General features: G+C 47.3%; 1 protein-coding gene across 4 annotated transcripts in view; it reads left to right on the top strand.

Moving 5' to 3' along the window:
* SEPTIN11 (septin 11) overlaps positions 1-17867 on the top strand; it is an 88092-nt gene that overhangs the window by 40009 nt on the left and 30216 nt on the right. For all 4 annotated transcript variants that reach the window (XM_077301109.1, XM_077301111.1, XM_077301108.1 and 1 more), the window contains exons 3-5: positions 5449-5644; positions 9723-9909; positions 17000-17161. In XM_077301109.1, coding sequence (XP_077157224.1) covers positions 5449-5644; positions 9723-9909; positions 17000-17161 — 545 coding nt within the window. The remainder of the gene's footprint in view (positions 1-5448; positions 5645-9722; positions 9910-16999; positions 17162-17867) is intronic.

Below are 17867 nucleotides of genomic sequence, written 5' to 3'. Positions count from 1 at the left end.
TGTCTCAAACTGTGAACCTTTAGCCGTGTCGGGTAGTCAAACTGCGGCCCTCCAGATGTCTATGGACTACAATTCCCATGAGCCCCTGCCAGCAAATGCTGGCAGGGGCTCATGGGAATTGTAGTCCATAGACATCTGGAGGGCCGCAGTTTGACTACCCCTGGGCTATGCTTTTTCAACTCTCTATTAAAATATGAAGCGTTCTTGTACTCAAGCAGTTGCATTAGAAAAAAGGCCTTTAATAAAGTGTAGGAATTACTTTTTGCAACTTTGGGATAAGCCAGAATGTTGACTGCAGTGGGTCACAGGGAACATAACACTCCAGCCTTGGCTCACCTGCACTGGATTCGAATGCTGGTGATGACCCCTGAACCCTATATTGTCACCTGAGCCCTATGTGACCCCTGAACCCTATATGTCTCAGGACCAACATAACCCAAAGGGCTGAATGCCCCTTTATGAACCTACCCGACCACAGTGATCTTCTTCATCAAGGCACCAAAACGCTGAAACTCTCTGCCTAAGGAGACATATCTGTTGACATGGGGTGAAGACTTTTTTTGTTTCATCTGGCTTTCTTTCCATGACCCTTCCTGCCTTTTCATAGTTTTAATTGTTGCTTGTGCTTTTATTGTGTGTTTTAGCTCTGGTTTTAAGTTGTTTTAATGATGAGTTCTTAATTTCATCCTGGCCAGCCCAACACTTGCAAGCGTATTGTTGCATGAGGGCTAGGAACTTGGTTTTTTTATTTTAAAAACAAAAGATCTGAGCAGCCTAAATAACTAAAATTCCTCGCGTGGAACTGCATCCTCTGCTTTCTCTGTGCTTCAGAAGGGTCGCAGTTTACAAACAACCCGAGTATTTTGAAGGTTGCGGCCAGAATCATCTGAGACTCGGAGTCAAATTTATCTGTGGAATGCAAACTGGCCACCGTCTCTGTTTTGCCTTCCCTTAAAGATTAGGACTTCTGTCTCCCATCAAACTGGGAAAGAAAAAAAAAAGAGTTTGTGGCAAAACCACAGAGTGTCTGGGGCGTCTCAAAAACCGGTTGTGTGTATGTCTGTGGGTGGGAGGGAGGCATCTTTTCCTATAAGGTTTTGTTTGCATTCCCTGAAAGGCATTTTCTGTGTGGAAGCAGAAAAGTTGATCTTTGCACTTGGTTTGACTAGTCCAAGCTACTCCCTTTGCTGCCTGTTTATACGAAATCTGGTTTATTTTTGCAGTGAAAGCATAAGAGGCAACTTCACTCTTCCATTGGCGTGTGTATACTGAGAGAGAGAGAGAGAGAGAGAGAGACAGAGACAGAGACAGAGAGAGACAGAGAGAGAGACAGAGAGAGAGAGAGGAAGGGATGGGCACAAGTCTAAAAATTCTGGTTCGGTTCAGGGTTCGGGCAGCCAGAATTTTACTGAACCACTCAGTTCCTATCTGTCTTTCTCCACTCTTGAGAAAGGAGAGGGGATCACCCAGAAAGGGTTAAATAGCCAGTGGGGGAGGGAGTTGGGCAGTTCGCAGCCAATGGTTTGCAACCAAAGGTTCACAGCTAATGGTTCACCCTGCACCCTGCTCAAACAGCCAAACAGCACAAAATATTTGGAGAAAGGTGGCTTGGTCGAACAACAGATCGGAGGCTACAAACAAGGCCACGTTGATGCTGCATTCTGGCTCGTGAAGTGGTTCATTCCCATCTCTCTATATATTTGCTATCAAGTCACAGCTGAGTCATGGCCACCCCCTAGGGCAGGGGTGGCCAGATGGTGGCTCTCCAGATGTCCAGGGGCTCATGGGAATTGTAGTCCATGGACATCTGGAGAGCCACCGTTTGGCCACCTATCATAGAATCATAGAATCATAGAGTTGGAAGGGGCCATACAGGCCATCTAGTCCAACCCCCTGCTCAACGCAGGATCAGCCCAAAGCATCCTAAAGGATCCAAGAAAAGTGTGTATCCAACCTTTGCTTGAAGACTGCCAGTGAGGGGGAGCTCACCACCTCCTTAGGCAGCCTATTCCACTGCTGAACTACTCTGACTGTGAAAAACTTTTTCCTGATATCTAGCCTATATTGTTGTACTTGTAGTTTAAACCCATTACTGCGTGTCCTTTCCTCTGCAGCCAATGGGAACAGCATCCTGCCCTCCTCCAAATGACAACCTTTCAAATACTTAAAGAGGGCTATCATGTCCCCTCTCAACCTCCTTTTCTCCAGGCTGAACATTCTCAAGTCCCTCAACCTATCTTCATAGGGCTTGGTCCCTTGACGAGCTGCCCAATTGGCTTCTGGACATAAATGCAGCGGTTTGGACCCCGTCATGTGTCTCTCTAATCCCGTTCCCCCAAGTTGTAGAATACAACATGCAGGGCCTCATTGGCTGGCTTTGATATTGCCCTAACAAACAGCTCTCTGGAGGTCGAGCGTTTTGACGCTACATACCAGGTTGTGTGTATTATAACAGTGATAAATCCACGGGTGATGTGTCCGACCCTGTTCTGCAGCTCTGTTATTCATGGAGAAGGCTACGTTTCAGATTGTTGTAAAATCTGGGAATTTAAGCTCCTTTGCTTTGGCAGCTGAAGGCAGGTTGGAGGTGAAAGAAGGGGGGAACCAAAATGGTAACTCGAGGAAGGTGGATACAACTTCTTTAGCTTTGCCAGACTAGAAACGTGATTGATGTAACGTAATTTTTAAAACTCAATTTTTTGTTCTTATGCTGTCAGTGGAAGTCGTGCTTTGTGGCATGTGTAAGGGAGGGAAAGCGGCTTGCAATTTAAAGTTCTGATGGAAGCTTATATTCCTGTAGAGCAGGGGTAGTCAACCTATGGTCCTCCAGATGTTCATGGACTACAATTCCCATGAGCTCCTGCCAGCAAATGCAGTCAGTGGCTCATGGGAATTGTAGTCCATGAACATCTGGAGGACCACAGGTTGACTACCCCTGCTGTAGAGGACAAAAAGGAGTGGGGAAACTATTAGCCCAAAATAAATGGAGCCGCTGGGCCAGTTACAGTTCTTTCAGAGCTCTCTCTCCCCACACCCAATTGTAAAAGCGGAATATCTCCAGGTGCTCCCTGGAGGTTGGTAACCCCGGAGCAGTTTAATACTGGCCACACCCTGTGCAGATTGAAGTCTGTCGAGAAATCGGTGTGGAATACAAGCAAAGAACCTAGAACAATTTTTTTCTTCCCATTCCAAATTTTCTCATCCCTCCCCTTTCCTTTTTTTAACCTCCAACTTGGTGAAGTTAAGTGATCCTGGGGGGGGCGGGAATCTCCCTTCGAGCTGTTGTAACTGGAAGAGCCTCTTGTGGCGCAGACTGGTAAGGCAGCAGACATGCAGTCTGAAAGCTCTGCCCGTGAAGCTGGGAGTTCAATCCCAGCAGCCAGCTCAAGATTGACTCAGCCTTCCATCCTTCCGAGGTCGGCAAAATGAGTACCCAGCTTGCTGGGGGGTAAACGGTCATGACTGGGGAAGGCACTGGCAAACCACCCCGTATTGAGTCTGCCATGAAAACGCTAGAGGGCGTCACCCCAAGGTGACATGACTCGGTGCTTGCACAGGGGATCCCTTGACCTTTACCTTTAACTGGAAGTTCTCCTGGAGGGTAACGGCTAATTCAAGGGAACTGTTATTTATTGAAGAAAGATTTTCCTTATAAGTAGACAGTGGTCTCTGAAACTTAAAGAATATCTGTTTTTAATTCAGTCCACATGTGCCTGAAGCTTACATAGATAGTGAAAGACACATGGAAGCGAAGGTAGCTGGGTATAGCCTGATCATGCAAAGTAAGCAAGGGCAATACTTTGACTGGAGACCTCATAGGGTTTGGTCCCCAGACCCCCGATCATCCCCATTGCTCTCCTCTGCTCCCTCTCAATTTTGTCCATGTCGTTTTTGAAGCGAGGACTCCAGAACTGCAGCAGTCTGACCAGTGCAGTATACAGCAGGACTATGACATCTTGCGATTTCAATGCGATGTGTCTGTTGATACAGCCCAAGACTGCTTTTGCCTTCTTTACCACCACATCATGCTATCTGCTCATATGTAGCTTACAAGTCCTCCAAGATCTTGTTCACACACACTGCTCCCCAGATCTGTATCTCCCATCCAGTATCCATGCTTCTCATATTTGTGATCCAGGCATAGAACTCATTGAATTGCATCTTGTTCCCATTTGCCCACTTTCCCAGCATGTTCAGATCTCATTGAACTCTTATCTCTATCTTTGGGGGTGTTTGCTACTCCTCCCAATTTAGCGTCATCTGCAAAGTTAATGAGTAGTCAATAGAGTAGGTGAGTAGTCGAGAGTAGTCCACACGTATTGCTTGGTGCTTGGACTTTATGGCAGGACTTCAAGAATTTTCTCCTGGTTAGGAGGGAATTTCTACAAAGGGCAGCCGCGCCTAGCAAGGAGAGATGGTTACAGCCCAGCCTGGAACAATCATCTAAGACAGCTGAAGGCATCGGATGAAATCTTAAAATAGCCAGAGCTTTCCTCATAGGAACTCAGGATGCCAGTAAAGTTGCTCTGATAAATATGCTGAAATTGGAACACACAGGGCTGGAACTTGGAATGTGGCCATGCTGGCAGGGGTTCACGGTAATTGTAGTCCATGGACATCTGGAGAGCCACAGTTTGGCCACCCCTGGGCTGCAGTCCCAATCCTCAACAATGCTTCTCCTTATCCCGCCTCTATAAAGGTAAAATATTTCTTTGAGAATTATCATGGTTTTTAGAAGAAGAAGAAAGAGAGAGAGAGAGAGAGAGAGAAAGAAAGAAAGAAAGAAAGAGAGAGAGAGAAAGAGAAAGAAAGAAAGAGAGAGAGAGAGAGAGAGAGAGAAAGAGAAAGAAAGAAAGAAAGAAAGAAAGAAAGAAAGAAAGAAAGTTGGTTCTTATATGCCGCTTTTCCCTACCCGAAGGAGGCTCAAAGCGGCTTACAGTCGCCTTCCCTTCCCTCTCCCCACAACAGACACCCTGTGGGGTGGGCGAAGCTGAGAGACCCCTGATATCGCTGCTCGGTCAGAATACTTTTATCAGTGTTGTGGTGAGCCCAAGGTCACCCAGCTGGTTGCATGTGGGGGAGTGCAGAATTGAACCCGGCATGCCAGATTAGAAGTCCCCACTCCTAACCACTACACCAAACTGGCTCTTTATGACCAGGAGGAGTTTTTTCGCTGCAGCATCTTTATTTTATGGGGTTGATTGTATGGCATTGTTGATTTTATGTCGGTTTTAAGAGGGTTTGTATTGGGGTTTTTATCTGGATGTTGTAACCCGCCTCGAGCCTTTGGGGGGAGGTGGGCAATGAAATAATAATAAATAATAATAATAGTATGCATTAAGTGAGGACCCAGATGAGAACCAGGAAGTCAAGAGAAGAAGGTTGTGGGACATGGGCATTCTTAATAAAGATGTGGCTTTCAGCTCTCCTCCCTCTCTTTTCTTTTAGGGGAAACCGGCATTGGCAAATCCACATTAATGGACACTCTATTCAACACAAAATTCGAAAGCGATCCCGCCACTCACAACGAACCTGGCGTGCGGTTGAAAGCCAGAAGTTACGAGCTTCAGGAGAGCAACGTCCGTCTGAAGCTGACGATTGTTGACACGGTGGGATTTGGGGACCAGATCAATAAAGACGACAGGTGATGAGGAACCCCTCGGCTGCTTTGATGGTCAAAGTATTTCATTTGTTTGTTTGTGTATTCAGTTTGTAGACCACCCCTCCCCAGTGATGGGCTTGGCCCCAGGCTGTTTAAAGTATAAAATGGTTTTCTTGGGGAGAGAAACAACTTGGCATAGAAAGAGAGATAGAGATCTCACTATTATCTGCAGTCATTGTTCAGTTGTTCAACTGCTGTACCGGGGGCAAGCAGGGAGGAAGTATGCTCAAAAAGCAGGAAGTCTCCTGTTGAGCCATTCCAGATTCTGGAGGAGATAATCTGAAAATCATCAGGAAGTTCCTCCTCCGATGCCCCCTGTAGGGCATTCAGCTCCGCTATGCACGCTGCAGTTCTTGTGTATCCCAATGTCTTTTCCAGCAGGCTCCAGCAAGAGAGTTCAGAGGAGGCCAAGCTCCAGGCTTTCAAAGCCTCTCCCATCAACCTGCTGTTGTTTGAGGCCTGTTGTGGAACCGCTGGGTAATTTATCTAGTCCTGAGAGTTGTTCATTTTCTCCCTGGGTTACTTAGTCTGCGAGGCAGCCGGAGAGGTTTCTTCCCCCAGTGCATTTGATTTTTCCAGTTGCGTGACACGTTGCGATTCCAGCTGTGCCGTCCAAAACATTCGTATCTCAAAACCGCTCTTTTGAAGATTAACGTTCACGATAGATTCAATCCAATCCCCCCCCGAATAGCAGCTTCTCCCCCCCCCTTTAAAGCTAACAAACAGGACATTTGGGAACAGCTGTGGCACGTATTAGGAGCTTTTAAATTTAGCTTCCAGTGTGCATATAGATGTCCTGATAGCCGGGCGTCCCGTCGGAACAAGTTCTGTCTCATTAGAAAACATTTTGACAAAGCAGATTCATCTCCGGTTGAAAAGCCAGCTGCGACCAACAGTTTCCTAAAAGTGTGGGACTTAGAACCCAATCGACACCCAAAATCCTTCTTCAGTCTGACCTCTTACAAAAGGCACCTTGGAGGGTGTTCGGGGACAGAGTTCCCTCTGAACTGTGCGGCTGAGCGGCCATTCATTAACCCAGGAAGCCCAACTCAGCAGCAGTCTGGACCCAGGCATTCCGACATTGCCCCCTGCCCGTTTTAAGATTACAGGAGATGAACGGCTCTGCACAGCAGGGAGAAAGAATTAAAGGGACATGGGTTGCCAATATTCCCTGAACACATTACCCAGAGAGCGTTTAGTTCTAGCAAGACCAACCAGCTCACGACCCCTGCCTCTATTTGCCTGCTCTCAACCAGAGTCAGGGCCTTTTTGACTCTGGCTCCTGCCTGGCGGAATGAGCCCCCCAGCAAAATCAGGACCCTGGCGGAACTTGCGGAGTTCCACAGGCCCTGCAAGACAGAGCTCTTCCGCCAGGCTTACGGTTGAGGCCAGGTGAATAATTGGAAGTCTTTCTCTACAATAAATCTCCCCCTAGGAACATTCTATGCTACTGAAGTTCAAATATTTTTAACTACTGTATCTGCTGGTTCCTAATAGCTGCTTAATTTATTGTTTTAACGCTTTTTTTGAAAATGGCTTTATCGTTTATTGATACGGATCAATTTTGTTGTGTACTGTTGACGCACATTGTTGTTCACTGCCCCAAGATGGCGAGTCCGAGAGGGGCAGTCTACATGTCGATAAATTTAAAATAAATGGTTCCCTTGTCCTACAAGGCAACAAACTAGTTTGTCAGAGTTTTCCAGCGGGAGGGGAGAAAAATCACATTTTCAGGCATGCCAGCCCTACGTGCGGCGCCAGGGGCCATCTCTGTGACCTATAAGACTCGAGCAAAGCTGGCCATGTGCCCACCATCTTGTCCCATGATTGCACAAGGCGATGGTCAGGTGGGGAGCGTGTGGTCAGAGAAATTGGGAATGCATCCCCTTGTCTGCACTCAGTTACTCTCCCAGCCTGTGTGAATGCATTGCAGAATCTTTGACCCTCTGCAAACATATTAGGTTAAGCTCGGTAGTTGAAGACTCATCTTGTGATAGATGGTTACACTTGGAGAGGACAGTTAGAGATCTGTTCTCCTCTCAGCTTAATCATCCCTTCCTTTCATCACACACAAAGCTGCCTTGGTCCATGAGAGTCAGTTTTGGATGCTCAGATGGGCAGCATATCTCCTGGGGCTCAGGGAGAGGTCTCTCACAGAGTATGGCCATGTGGTAGCTAGAAACATCCTGGGGTTACATCTGATCTCCAGGTGAGAGATCAGTTTCCCTGGAGAGAATGGCCACTTTGGATGGTGAATTATATGGTATTATGCCCCACTGAAATCCTTCCTTTGCCCAAATCCCACCCTCCTCAAACTCCACCCCCTTCCACAAAAATCGCCAGATATTTCCCAACATGGAGCTGGCAGCCTTATTTTCACATCATCTAATACCTCCTACATGGAGATGCCAGAGGTTGAATCTAGGACTTTTTTCATGCAAGTCACAGGCTCTTCCGCAGTGATGTAGGTGAAGCTGAGAGAGCTCTGAGAGAACTGGGACTGGCTCAAGGTCACCCAGCTGGCTGCTGTGGAGGAGGAGTCAAACTCTGTTCTCCAGATTAGAGGCTGCCGCTCTTAACCACTACATGATGATGAGAGAGATGTAGGGCATGAGGAATACTGGGGGTAATCTCTCCCACGCAGACCTTCAAGGGAGAACAAATAGTTTGCAACATCGGTAAACAGACGTTTGTTGCTGAGTTACCTATTTCCTCCTTTCCTTTAGCTCTAAGAGCACAGAGGAGAAAGGAAAAACAAGAGAGTCCAAACGGGTTAGTCGTTTTCTGTTTACCTGTTTGGAAAAAACATACAACTTCCTGGAGATATTTCCCTATAAACAATCGCTTGTATTTAAGGAGCCCTTAGCAACTTAGTCTTGCCAGGTTCTCTCTCTCTCTCTCTCTCTCTCTTCTGGCCTTCTGCAAGCTGTGGGGAGTGGAGATACTGTTGGTCTGAAGCAGTAGAGAGCCAGTTTGGTGTAGCGGTTAGGAGTGCGGACTTCTAATCTGATAAGCCGGGTTCGATTCTGCACTCCGACACATGCAGCCAGCTGGGTGACCTTGGGCTCGCCAGGGCACTGATAAAACTGTTCTGACCGAGCAGGAATATCAGGGCTCTCTCAACCTCACCCACCTTGCAGGGTGTCTGTTGTGGAGAGAGGAATGGGAAGACGAATGTAAGATGCTTTAAGCCTCCTCCGGGTAGAAAAAAGTGGCATATAAGAACCAACTCTTCTTCTTCTTCAGTAATCTCTCAGCCTCCCCTCCCTCACAGGGTGTCTGTTGTGGGGAGAGGAAAGGGAAGGAGAATGGAAGCCGCTTTGAGACTCCTTCGTGTAGAGAAAAGCGGCATCTAAGAACCAACTCTTCTTCTTCAGTAATCTCAGGGCTCCCTCAGCCTCTCCTCCCTCACAGGGTGTCTGTTGTGGGGAGAGGAAAGGGAAGGCAACTGTAAGCCGCTTTGAGCCTCCTTCGGGTAGAAAAAAGTGGCATAGAAGAACCAACTCTTATTCTTCTAGAATGAAGTTTGAGTCCAGTGGCACCTTTAAGACCAGCGAAGTATAATATTGCCTATCAGCATTCCTGGGTATCTGAGGAAATACGCACGCATATGAAACTATACCCGGGTGCTACTGGATTCAGACTTTGTTCTGTGGGAAATGGAATGATTCAAGAATGCCTTTTGCCCAGGTAAGTAGGGCAGTACTGTAATGAAACGGACAGAAAGGCCCGTTATTAAAGTCCTTCGTTGTTGCCTATCCCTATTTGCCTGTCAACCTCACTTGGGCTGCTAACTCTATGTTCTTGGCGATTCCTAGACTACCTGGAAGTGATAAGGGTCGCTCTAGCAATCATGATGGGTCCCTCTAGGAATCACAAAGAACTCTATGGTCAGAATTCCCAGTTAGCAACCAAGGCCTCTATTTTTTAGTGTTTAATTTTTCTCCTGGGTGTGCTGCCACCAGCCCTACTCATTAAAGTAGCAACTCCTAACTCCAAAGGAACTTTGTCAGTGATGACAGTTGCAACATAGACTGACATCGAACCTCTTCTGCTTCAGCTACAAGCCCATTGTGGAGTACATAGACGCCCAGTTCGAAGCCTATCTGCAGGAGGAACTGAAGATCAAGCGGTCACTCTTCAATTATCACGACTCCAGGATCCACGCGTGCTTATACTTCATCGCGCCCACCGGCCACTCGCTGAAGTCCCTCGATCTGGTCACCATGAAGAAGCTCGACAGTAAGGTACACTCAATAAGATGCAGAGGCTGGAGAGCCATCTTGACAGGGAGGCTGATTCTGTGAAGGTTCAAGGGGATGGCAGATGACAGTGGAGGAGCGATAGGGTTGTGAGTGTCCTGCACAGTGCAGGGGGTTGGACTGGATGACACAGGAGGTCCCTTCCAACTGTATGATTCTAGGATTCTAGAACCAGGTGCTCACCTTCCCAGTCATGCAGAGCAGAGCAAATTTCTATTATGCAGAGTGGTGGCATGACTGGGAGTCCAGCCTCACCCCAGGGGTGGATCCAGAGTAAAAATTTCCACTTGCACAAGGTGCTCTCATGAATGGGACATTACTCTGACACAAGCCACTGACCTCCCCGAAATGCTGCCCCGGAGAGACAAAAGCCACCCTTCCCGTAAGGCTCAGGGCGGGTAATATCAGTCATTCATCAGTCAAACTTAAGTCCCAAAATGATTAACATTTCAAGTAAGCCTCATTACAAATAAGCTCCCTTTTTCTCTTCAGAGGGAGAGGGGCATGTAAAGTGCCTAATTGATGGTAGATGTTAGGCTGTAGGTTGGATGCTTTAAGAAGCCAGAATTTTGATAGTATTTCTTAGAATCAACCATCTTGCTCTGTCTTGTCGACCCTGCGGAATGGTTTGTTTAACTCCATAGATTTTTTTAAAATTATTCTTTGGAGCTGGTGATGCCACAACTCTGCATAATAAAAATGCAGCTTTAAAAGATGCTCTCTCCAGTCCTCTGTTGTACACACCAAGGTAGATCAATATGGGTAGCCATGCTAGCCTGTCTGTAGCCATAGAAAAGAGCTGTAGAAAAGATATCGGAAGAAGTGAGCAGTGACTCACGAAAGCTCCTCTCCTGCCACAAATTTTTGTTATCCTTTTAAGATGCTGCTAGAATCCTGCACACTAAGGAAAGCCTCTCCTGGTTCGTGCTTTCCACAGTGTTAAAAGCCAAAAAACGTGTGGTCTGCTTTTTCGAAAACTTTGCAAAGATGCAACCAATCCACTGATCAAAACTGGTTTGGGTAAAAACAGTTAATCAACAAAAACTCTGCAATTGAGTGACAGGCCTTGTTCCTTGCTAAAGCTCTGCTTTTACTGCATGTGGGCAAGGTGTGTGAATGACAGATAGGTGGGTTTTCAGTGAAGAATTATGGCTGAAGTTACAGGTATGGCCCTGCTGTGTTTTTCACCATTCCCAGAAAACAAAACAAACAAAAAATACAGGTAGTAAACCTGTGGTTGTTTGTCCGTCAAGTCAAACCTGACCGATGGTGACACCATAAGGCAGGGGTGAGAAAACTGCGGCCCTCCAGATGTCCATGGACTACAATTCCCACGAGCCCCTGCCAGCATTTGCTGGCAGGGGCTCCTGGGAATTGTAGTCCATGGACATCTGGAGAGCCACATTTTGCCCACCTCTGCCCATAAGGTTTCCAAGGCAAGAGACATTCAGAGGGGGTTTGCCGTTGTCTCCCTCCACATTTTGACCATGGCATTCCCTGGAGGTCTCCTAGCCAGATCCTAGCCAGAGCTGTCTACCTGGAGGTTGGCAACCCAATGTTTGGAGGTGAAAGACCTTTGCTGTATTACTTTACACAGATCTGTCTCGTTTAAATTGGGCTGCTGCCCACACCCTGCAGCTGCCTTTAGCACACCAGAGATCCTTCAGCCATGCGTGTGTTGCCCTGACATGCTCACGCAGCACCCTTTGCAGAGATAGCTGCCCGGTTCAAACGTGAGGCTGGACACGTACCAAGTTGCATGAGCAGTTTTGTGTGCGTCGCCAGCATCTGTTTAAATCAGGCCCCGCTGTCCACCCAAAATATATAGCCCAGGCAAGCCCAATCATGCCAGGTTTGGGAAGCTAATGACAAAAAACAAAACAACTGAGGTACACAGTAAGTTGTAATTCCTTCCTTCTCTGGATCATCGAGCAGGCTGTGAAAAAGTACCATTTGGTGTAATATATTTGTTCACTTTTTGGAGAATTCTTCTGAGTCCATTTGTTGTTTATCCGTGGTTCTCAACCTGGGGGTCGGGACCCCTTTGGGGGTTGAACGACCCTTTCACAGGGGTTGCGGCAGGGCAAGCAGCTTGGCCGGGCGAGGGGCCACCATCCGCATAACACCCTTGCAGGGTAGATCGAGATAGAGCGTTCGTCTCTCTGGAGCAGCGGAAAAGGATGATATCGGCATGGTGGGACAAGAAGCAGAACTGAACTGAGAAACCCTGGCCGTTGGTCATTTTGGGTTTAATTTCTGTGAAAGAACCCTTGCACACAATATGAAGAACTGTATCAAAGGGTCGCGGCATTAGGAAGGTGTCTAGAGGAACATGATAATATTATATTATTTCTGTTGTGTCCACTGTAGGAGTCACCCTGCAAAAGAGGGGACTCCCAGATCCTCATTGGGACTTAGCTGGAACTAACCTGTTGGACTTTCGCCTAAAGTATTTTTTTTTTATTGCACTTATTGTATAATTGGACACAAATTTACAGTATTTTAGGGTTATTACTGATTACTATTTAGGGTTATTACTATTTTGCACATTTCGAGGCATTATTAACTGTAGTTTCAGAGCCATTATGACACAGCCCCCTTTTTTCCCCAGGAGATTTGGAAAACTAAGCAGGGTCGGCCCTGACTAGCATTTGGAAGGGTAACCCCTAAGGAATATCTTGATCATGACATGGGGACCGGCAATGGCAACTAAACAATCTTAGGATCTCCTAGCTATATCACACACACACACACACACCATACGATAAATAAATAAATAGGCCTTACTATCTCCATTTTTTTCTCTCTCTCCCTCTCCCCTCCCGTTCACGGCACCCTGCTCTCAAATTCCGGAACGCCTGCTCCACTATTTTTAAAAAATAAAAGAAAAACCAAGCCCCTTTTCACAGAGCATATAATTAACTTGTAGAACTCGGTACCGCAGGATGTGACACTCCTTAGAACAGCTTGAAAATGCCAAAAAGATTTGTGGTAGGGTAAGTTTATCAGCGGATGCTGGCTGTGATGCCTGAATGGAACCTCCCTGTTCAGAGGCAGTATACCTCTCTTTAGGAGAGTCTTTTGTGCAAACAGACGGATGGCTGTCAAATTTTGTTTTCACACACTGTTTGAGAGGTTCTTGATGCACCTAGTGGCTGCTCTTGAGGAAAAGGTTGCAGATCTAGTTGATCCACCTAGATCGATCTTTACTGTCTTAAGTGTCCAGTAGAAAGTTTAGCCATGGAAATGTTTGCTGAGGGTCCATATATGTACAGCTTGGGAACAAAGAAAGATTTGGGACTGTGGAGAATGGGATGCTTGAAACAGCAGTTATTCTTCCAAGAGGCATTCTTCTTAATACTGCCCCGAAAGAACCAAAACAAAACTTAAATCTGGAGTGGGAGAGCATGAGCCTAGATAATTGCAGAAAATAAAGTCAGCAATTTCAGCTCAAATGTTTTGCTTTTCATCCAAACAAGGATTAACAGCATCTAGTGGAAAGGACTAGTTTATATAACATATAAGAGGATTTTCAAGCGCTGTCACTAGTTTTAAAACAAAAAAACCCCACATTTCTGGGTCAGTGTTGACTTCATACTTACTGTCTGCTGGAATGGGAATAGTCCTTAATTATTATATGATTGTTATTAATTGTTACCTGCCCTTTCTCTACAGACTCTGGGCGGGGTACATCAAAGTAACGTATAACAAGATGAAATGTATAAAAATATAAATCTACAAGATTTATATAAACACAACAGATAATTAAAATCTAAACAGTTCTGCCCTTCATGGCCTGTTTCTAGTCTTTCGGTGGCAGGAGGGGGAGAGGGAATAGGGGTTTTGTCAGCCCCAGACGGAATGAATGGGGCTTTGAGAAGGAGGCCAGTTTTATCCAGTGAGATTTCTTAGGCCTCAACCATAGACCTGGCGGAACAGCTCCGTTTTACGAGCCCCATGGAACCACTCGAAGTCCCGCAGAGCTCTGATCTCACTTGGGAGAACGTTCCACCAGGCAGGGGCCGATGCCAAAAAGGCCCTCGCACTGGTTGAGGCCCGTTTGATTTCTCTGGGACCGGGGAACCTAAGCATATTTTGCTGGTTCGGTCTTAATGCTCTGGGAGGTATATAGGAGGAGGTGGTGCCACAGGTCCATAAGCAGTCATGGACCTTGGGGAGAGGCTGTGGTTCGGTGGTAGGGCATCTGTTTGGCATGCAGAAGGTCCCAAGTTCAAGCCCTGGCATCTCTAGTCAAAAGGTGCAGGTGATTGGGAGTGTAGAGCTAATGCTAGCCTGAGTGGAGCTTGATGGGCCAAGGGTCTGATTTGGTATAAGGCAGCTTCATTTGTGCGGGGCATTTGTGGCCCTGGGGCAAATTGATTCTCAATTCGTTTCAGCACGCCTTGTGAAGCTTCGGCTGCCCGTTTTCATACATCGGTAGTGGGAAGCCCTATCAAGTCCCAGCGACCAACCTAACCAGTAGGGTTTCCAAGGGAAGAGACTTAACAGGAGTGGTGCTCACTTCGGCAGCTGGGACGATTCAGAGGAGACGAGACCAACAGAGGCAGTTTGCTCTGTTGAACTGAAGCAGCAAAACAATTTGGGTCCAGGGGGTAGAAGCTTTCATGCGCATGCACGTTCTTTCCCCCAAAAGCCAGAGCGTCTGTTCCCCCAGGTGACATCAGCACATCACAGAGCTCCTCCTCATCCCTCACCGGTAGCATTGAAGAACCTGGCAGGCCTCTCCCAGTGGAGTTTGGGTCCCTCATGGGCAGGCCCCACCTCCCCGCCATTGATCAGCTGACCCAAAAAAGAGGGAGATCCATCTGCCATGCGGTGACGGGGCTACGTCACTGCCCACGTGACCCAGAAGCGACATCGTCACGTCATAGCGATGCTCTGTTATCTGGGCAAAAACTCTATGGTAGAAACCAAATTTACCATAGAGTTTCTACCCCAATACCAAAGCATCGCCCTGATGTCCTGAATGTGATGACGTCACTTCCTGTCACGAGGGCAGTGATGTAGACACGTAGGGAACTGGCAATCCTAGACAGGCACAAATGACATCCCAGGGACACAAGAGGTGTAATAAGTGCCGGATATAAAAATGAAGTGGTGATGACTCTCTATTTCCTCCACGGCAGACTGTGTGTGACAGATAACATTTCCTGTTCATGACCATTGTAGAAAGAGCAGAGGAAATAGCCTCTTGGCTCTTTGACTGCCTGTATGGCAGGGACTTCTATTTATGGACATCTTTCTTTCTCCGAAATGCAAATTGATGGATCTTATCTCATTGGCTGCAGCTTTACTAATTTAAAAAAAAAGGAGGGGGGAGCAGGAAGCAAAGAGATAACTGTAGAGATGTCTGGCGTTCCCCGTTTAAGTGCGCTTGATAAGGTCTCCTTTTGCAGAGCAATTTAAAAATCTGCTTCCCATTACCTGCAAAGCAAAACTTTGCCAGTTCAGCACAGACAACGCAGCTTATTCAGTCCGGTCAAATTGTGCATAAATTCCAGAGGGGCAGCGGCAGCCAGAAGGGAAAAAACGTAAGCGTTCCGTGACACTTTGAAGACCAACTAATGCATTGCGCCCTGAGCTTTCATCGGTCGGAATTTGGAACAAATGTCAAAGTGAGTTTCAACTCGCAGGAGGTTAAATTATGCATATTGATCACAATGGGCGATTGAATGGGTTATAGCTCTGTCCAGAAGAGCCAAGGGCTGGCTTTGTGCTCCATCTTGCACCAGAGGCATCTGTGCTGGGAGGGAATGTGAATTTCCCCAATGTCGAAAAAGTCTATCCAGTGCTTTAGAAGCACAGACATAACACAAGTGTCATGCAGCTGTAAGGATGCCACTGGAAATCCCAAACTCCTGCTTCACAGTGCTTTACATCAGTGGTCCCCAACCCCCTGGTCCAGGGACCAGTATCGGTCCGTAGATCAGTCGGTACTGAGCCGTGGCTCCTCCTCGTCGTCCTCCCCAGCTGCTGCCTCGGGGGCTGCCCTGCCACTCTGCCGCCGGCTCACCTTTGGTGCTCTCCGGCGGCTGCCATGGCTGGGGCTCCCCCTTGGCGTGCCACAGCGCGGTGGGTGGTGGGTAGTCAGGGGTGCCGGCGGGAAAGCAAGCGGAGCAGGGGCTCAGGTGGCGGTGGCTACGTCCCTCGGCAAAACACTATCCCCTCCAGGCCTCAGTAAAATTGTCAAGCGTTGACCGGTTCCTGGTGATAAAAAGGTTGATTTAGAAGTTCTTACTCTGCAATAAAAACTTGAACATCATTAGGACATGAATGTTATCTAGAGGTCTTCCAGGGATGGCCAAATTGTGGCTCTCCAGATGTTCATGGACTACAGTTCCCATGAGCCTGTGCTGGCATGTGCTCATGGGAATTGTAGTCCATAGACATTTGGAGAGCCACAGTTTGGTCACCCCTGACTGGGCAGTTGTGCAGTAAAGAGTTTTTGGTTGGGGTCCACTGCAAAAGCAGTCACAAGCAAAACACTGCCTTTACCAGTTCCTTGTTTGGGTTTGGGATTTCCCGTGGCATTCCTACGGTTACACAACGCTTTTCTGGAATTGCTTTGTTTTGCCTGTGCTTTTAAGGCGCTGGATGAACTGTTTCAACATTGTGTAAATTTGTGTACTGCAGGTTTTCTTCTTTTCTACAAGCTGCAATACGCTGTGTACCCCATTTTGTATCTTTGGTTCTCAGCACATTGTGAGGGATTGTGAGGCAGCCTTCTAGGTACCACATCTGAGTTGCTGTTTAAGAGAAAGGAGTCCCCTCGTGAAATGCAGTCCACTAGCTTGATCGCATCAGTTCTGGGAAGCTAAAATGGATTGCCCTTGGTTAGGACCTGGAAGGGAAACCAGCAATTGCTATGAAGAGCCACCCCGGTTTGTCTCTGGCCTTGAAAAACTACAATGGTCACCATAAGATACTAGCAGTGACTTGGTAGCACTTTGAACACCAACATTCTACGTAAATTCTAAGCCGTAATGCGGCCCCATCTCCTTTCCTACGAGCCATGAGCACAGCGTCACGTTGGTGTTCTCGTTCATATTTGCAGGTGAACATCATCCCCATCATTGCCAAAGCTGACACTATTGCCAAAAATGAGCTGCACAAATTCAAGAGCAAGATCATGAGCGAGCTGGTCAGCAACGGGGTCCAGATCTATCAGTTCCCGACGGATGAAGAGACGGTGGCCGAGATCAATGCCACGATGAGCGTAAGTCTACCTCTCCTCCAATTTCCTTCCTTCCTTCCTTCCTTCCTTCCTTCCTTCCTTCCTTCCTTCCTTCCTATTCCACTCCAATTTCCTTCCTTCCTTCCTATTCCACTCCAATTTCCTTCCTTCCTTCCTTCCTATTCCACTCCAATTTCCTTCCTTCCTTCCTTCCTTCCTTCCTTCCTTCCTTCCTTCCTTCCTTCCTTCCTTCCTTCCTTCCTTCCTTCCTTCCTTCCTTCCTTCTCATTCCACTCCAATTTCCTTCCTTCCGACAACCTTTCAAAGACTTAAAGGGTGCAACAATGTCCCCTCTCAACCTCCTCTTCTCCAGGCTGAACATCCCTAAGTCCCTCAGCCTTTCCCCACAGGGCTTGGTCCCTAGGACCTGGATCATCCCCATCTCTCTTCTCTGCACCCTCTCAATTTAGTCCACATCCTTTTTGGAGTGAGGCCTCCAGAACGTCAGGTGCAGTCAGACCAATGCAGCATACAAAGGAACTAGGACCTCTTGCAATTTTGATACGATGCACAAGATTGCATTCACCTTCTTTACAGCCACATCACACTGTCTGCTCGTATTTAGCTTACAGTCCACAAACACCCCAAGATCTCGTTCACACACCCTGCTACCCAGAAGGATCTCCCATCCGATATGCATATTCAGACACTGGAAACGACAAAAGGGTTCAGGGACGTACAGAGAACG

Source organism: Paroedura picta, chromosome 10 (genome assembly GCF_049243985.1).
Source record: "Paroedura picta isolate Pp20150507F chromosome 10, Ppicta_v3.0, whole genome shotgun sequence".
Taxonomy (NCBI): Eukaryota; Metazoa; Chordata; class Lepidosauria; order Squamata; family Gekkonidae; genus Paroedura; species Paroedura picta.
Note: the sequence above shows the minus strand (reverse complement) of the source record. Positions and strands in the feature narration are given on the sequence as shown.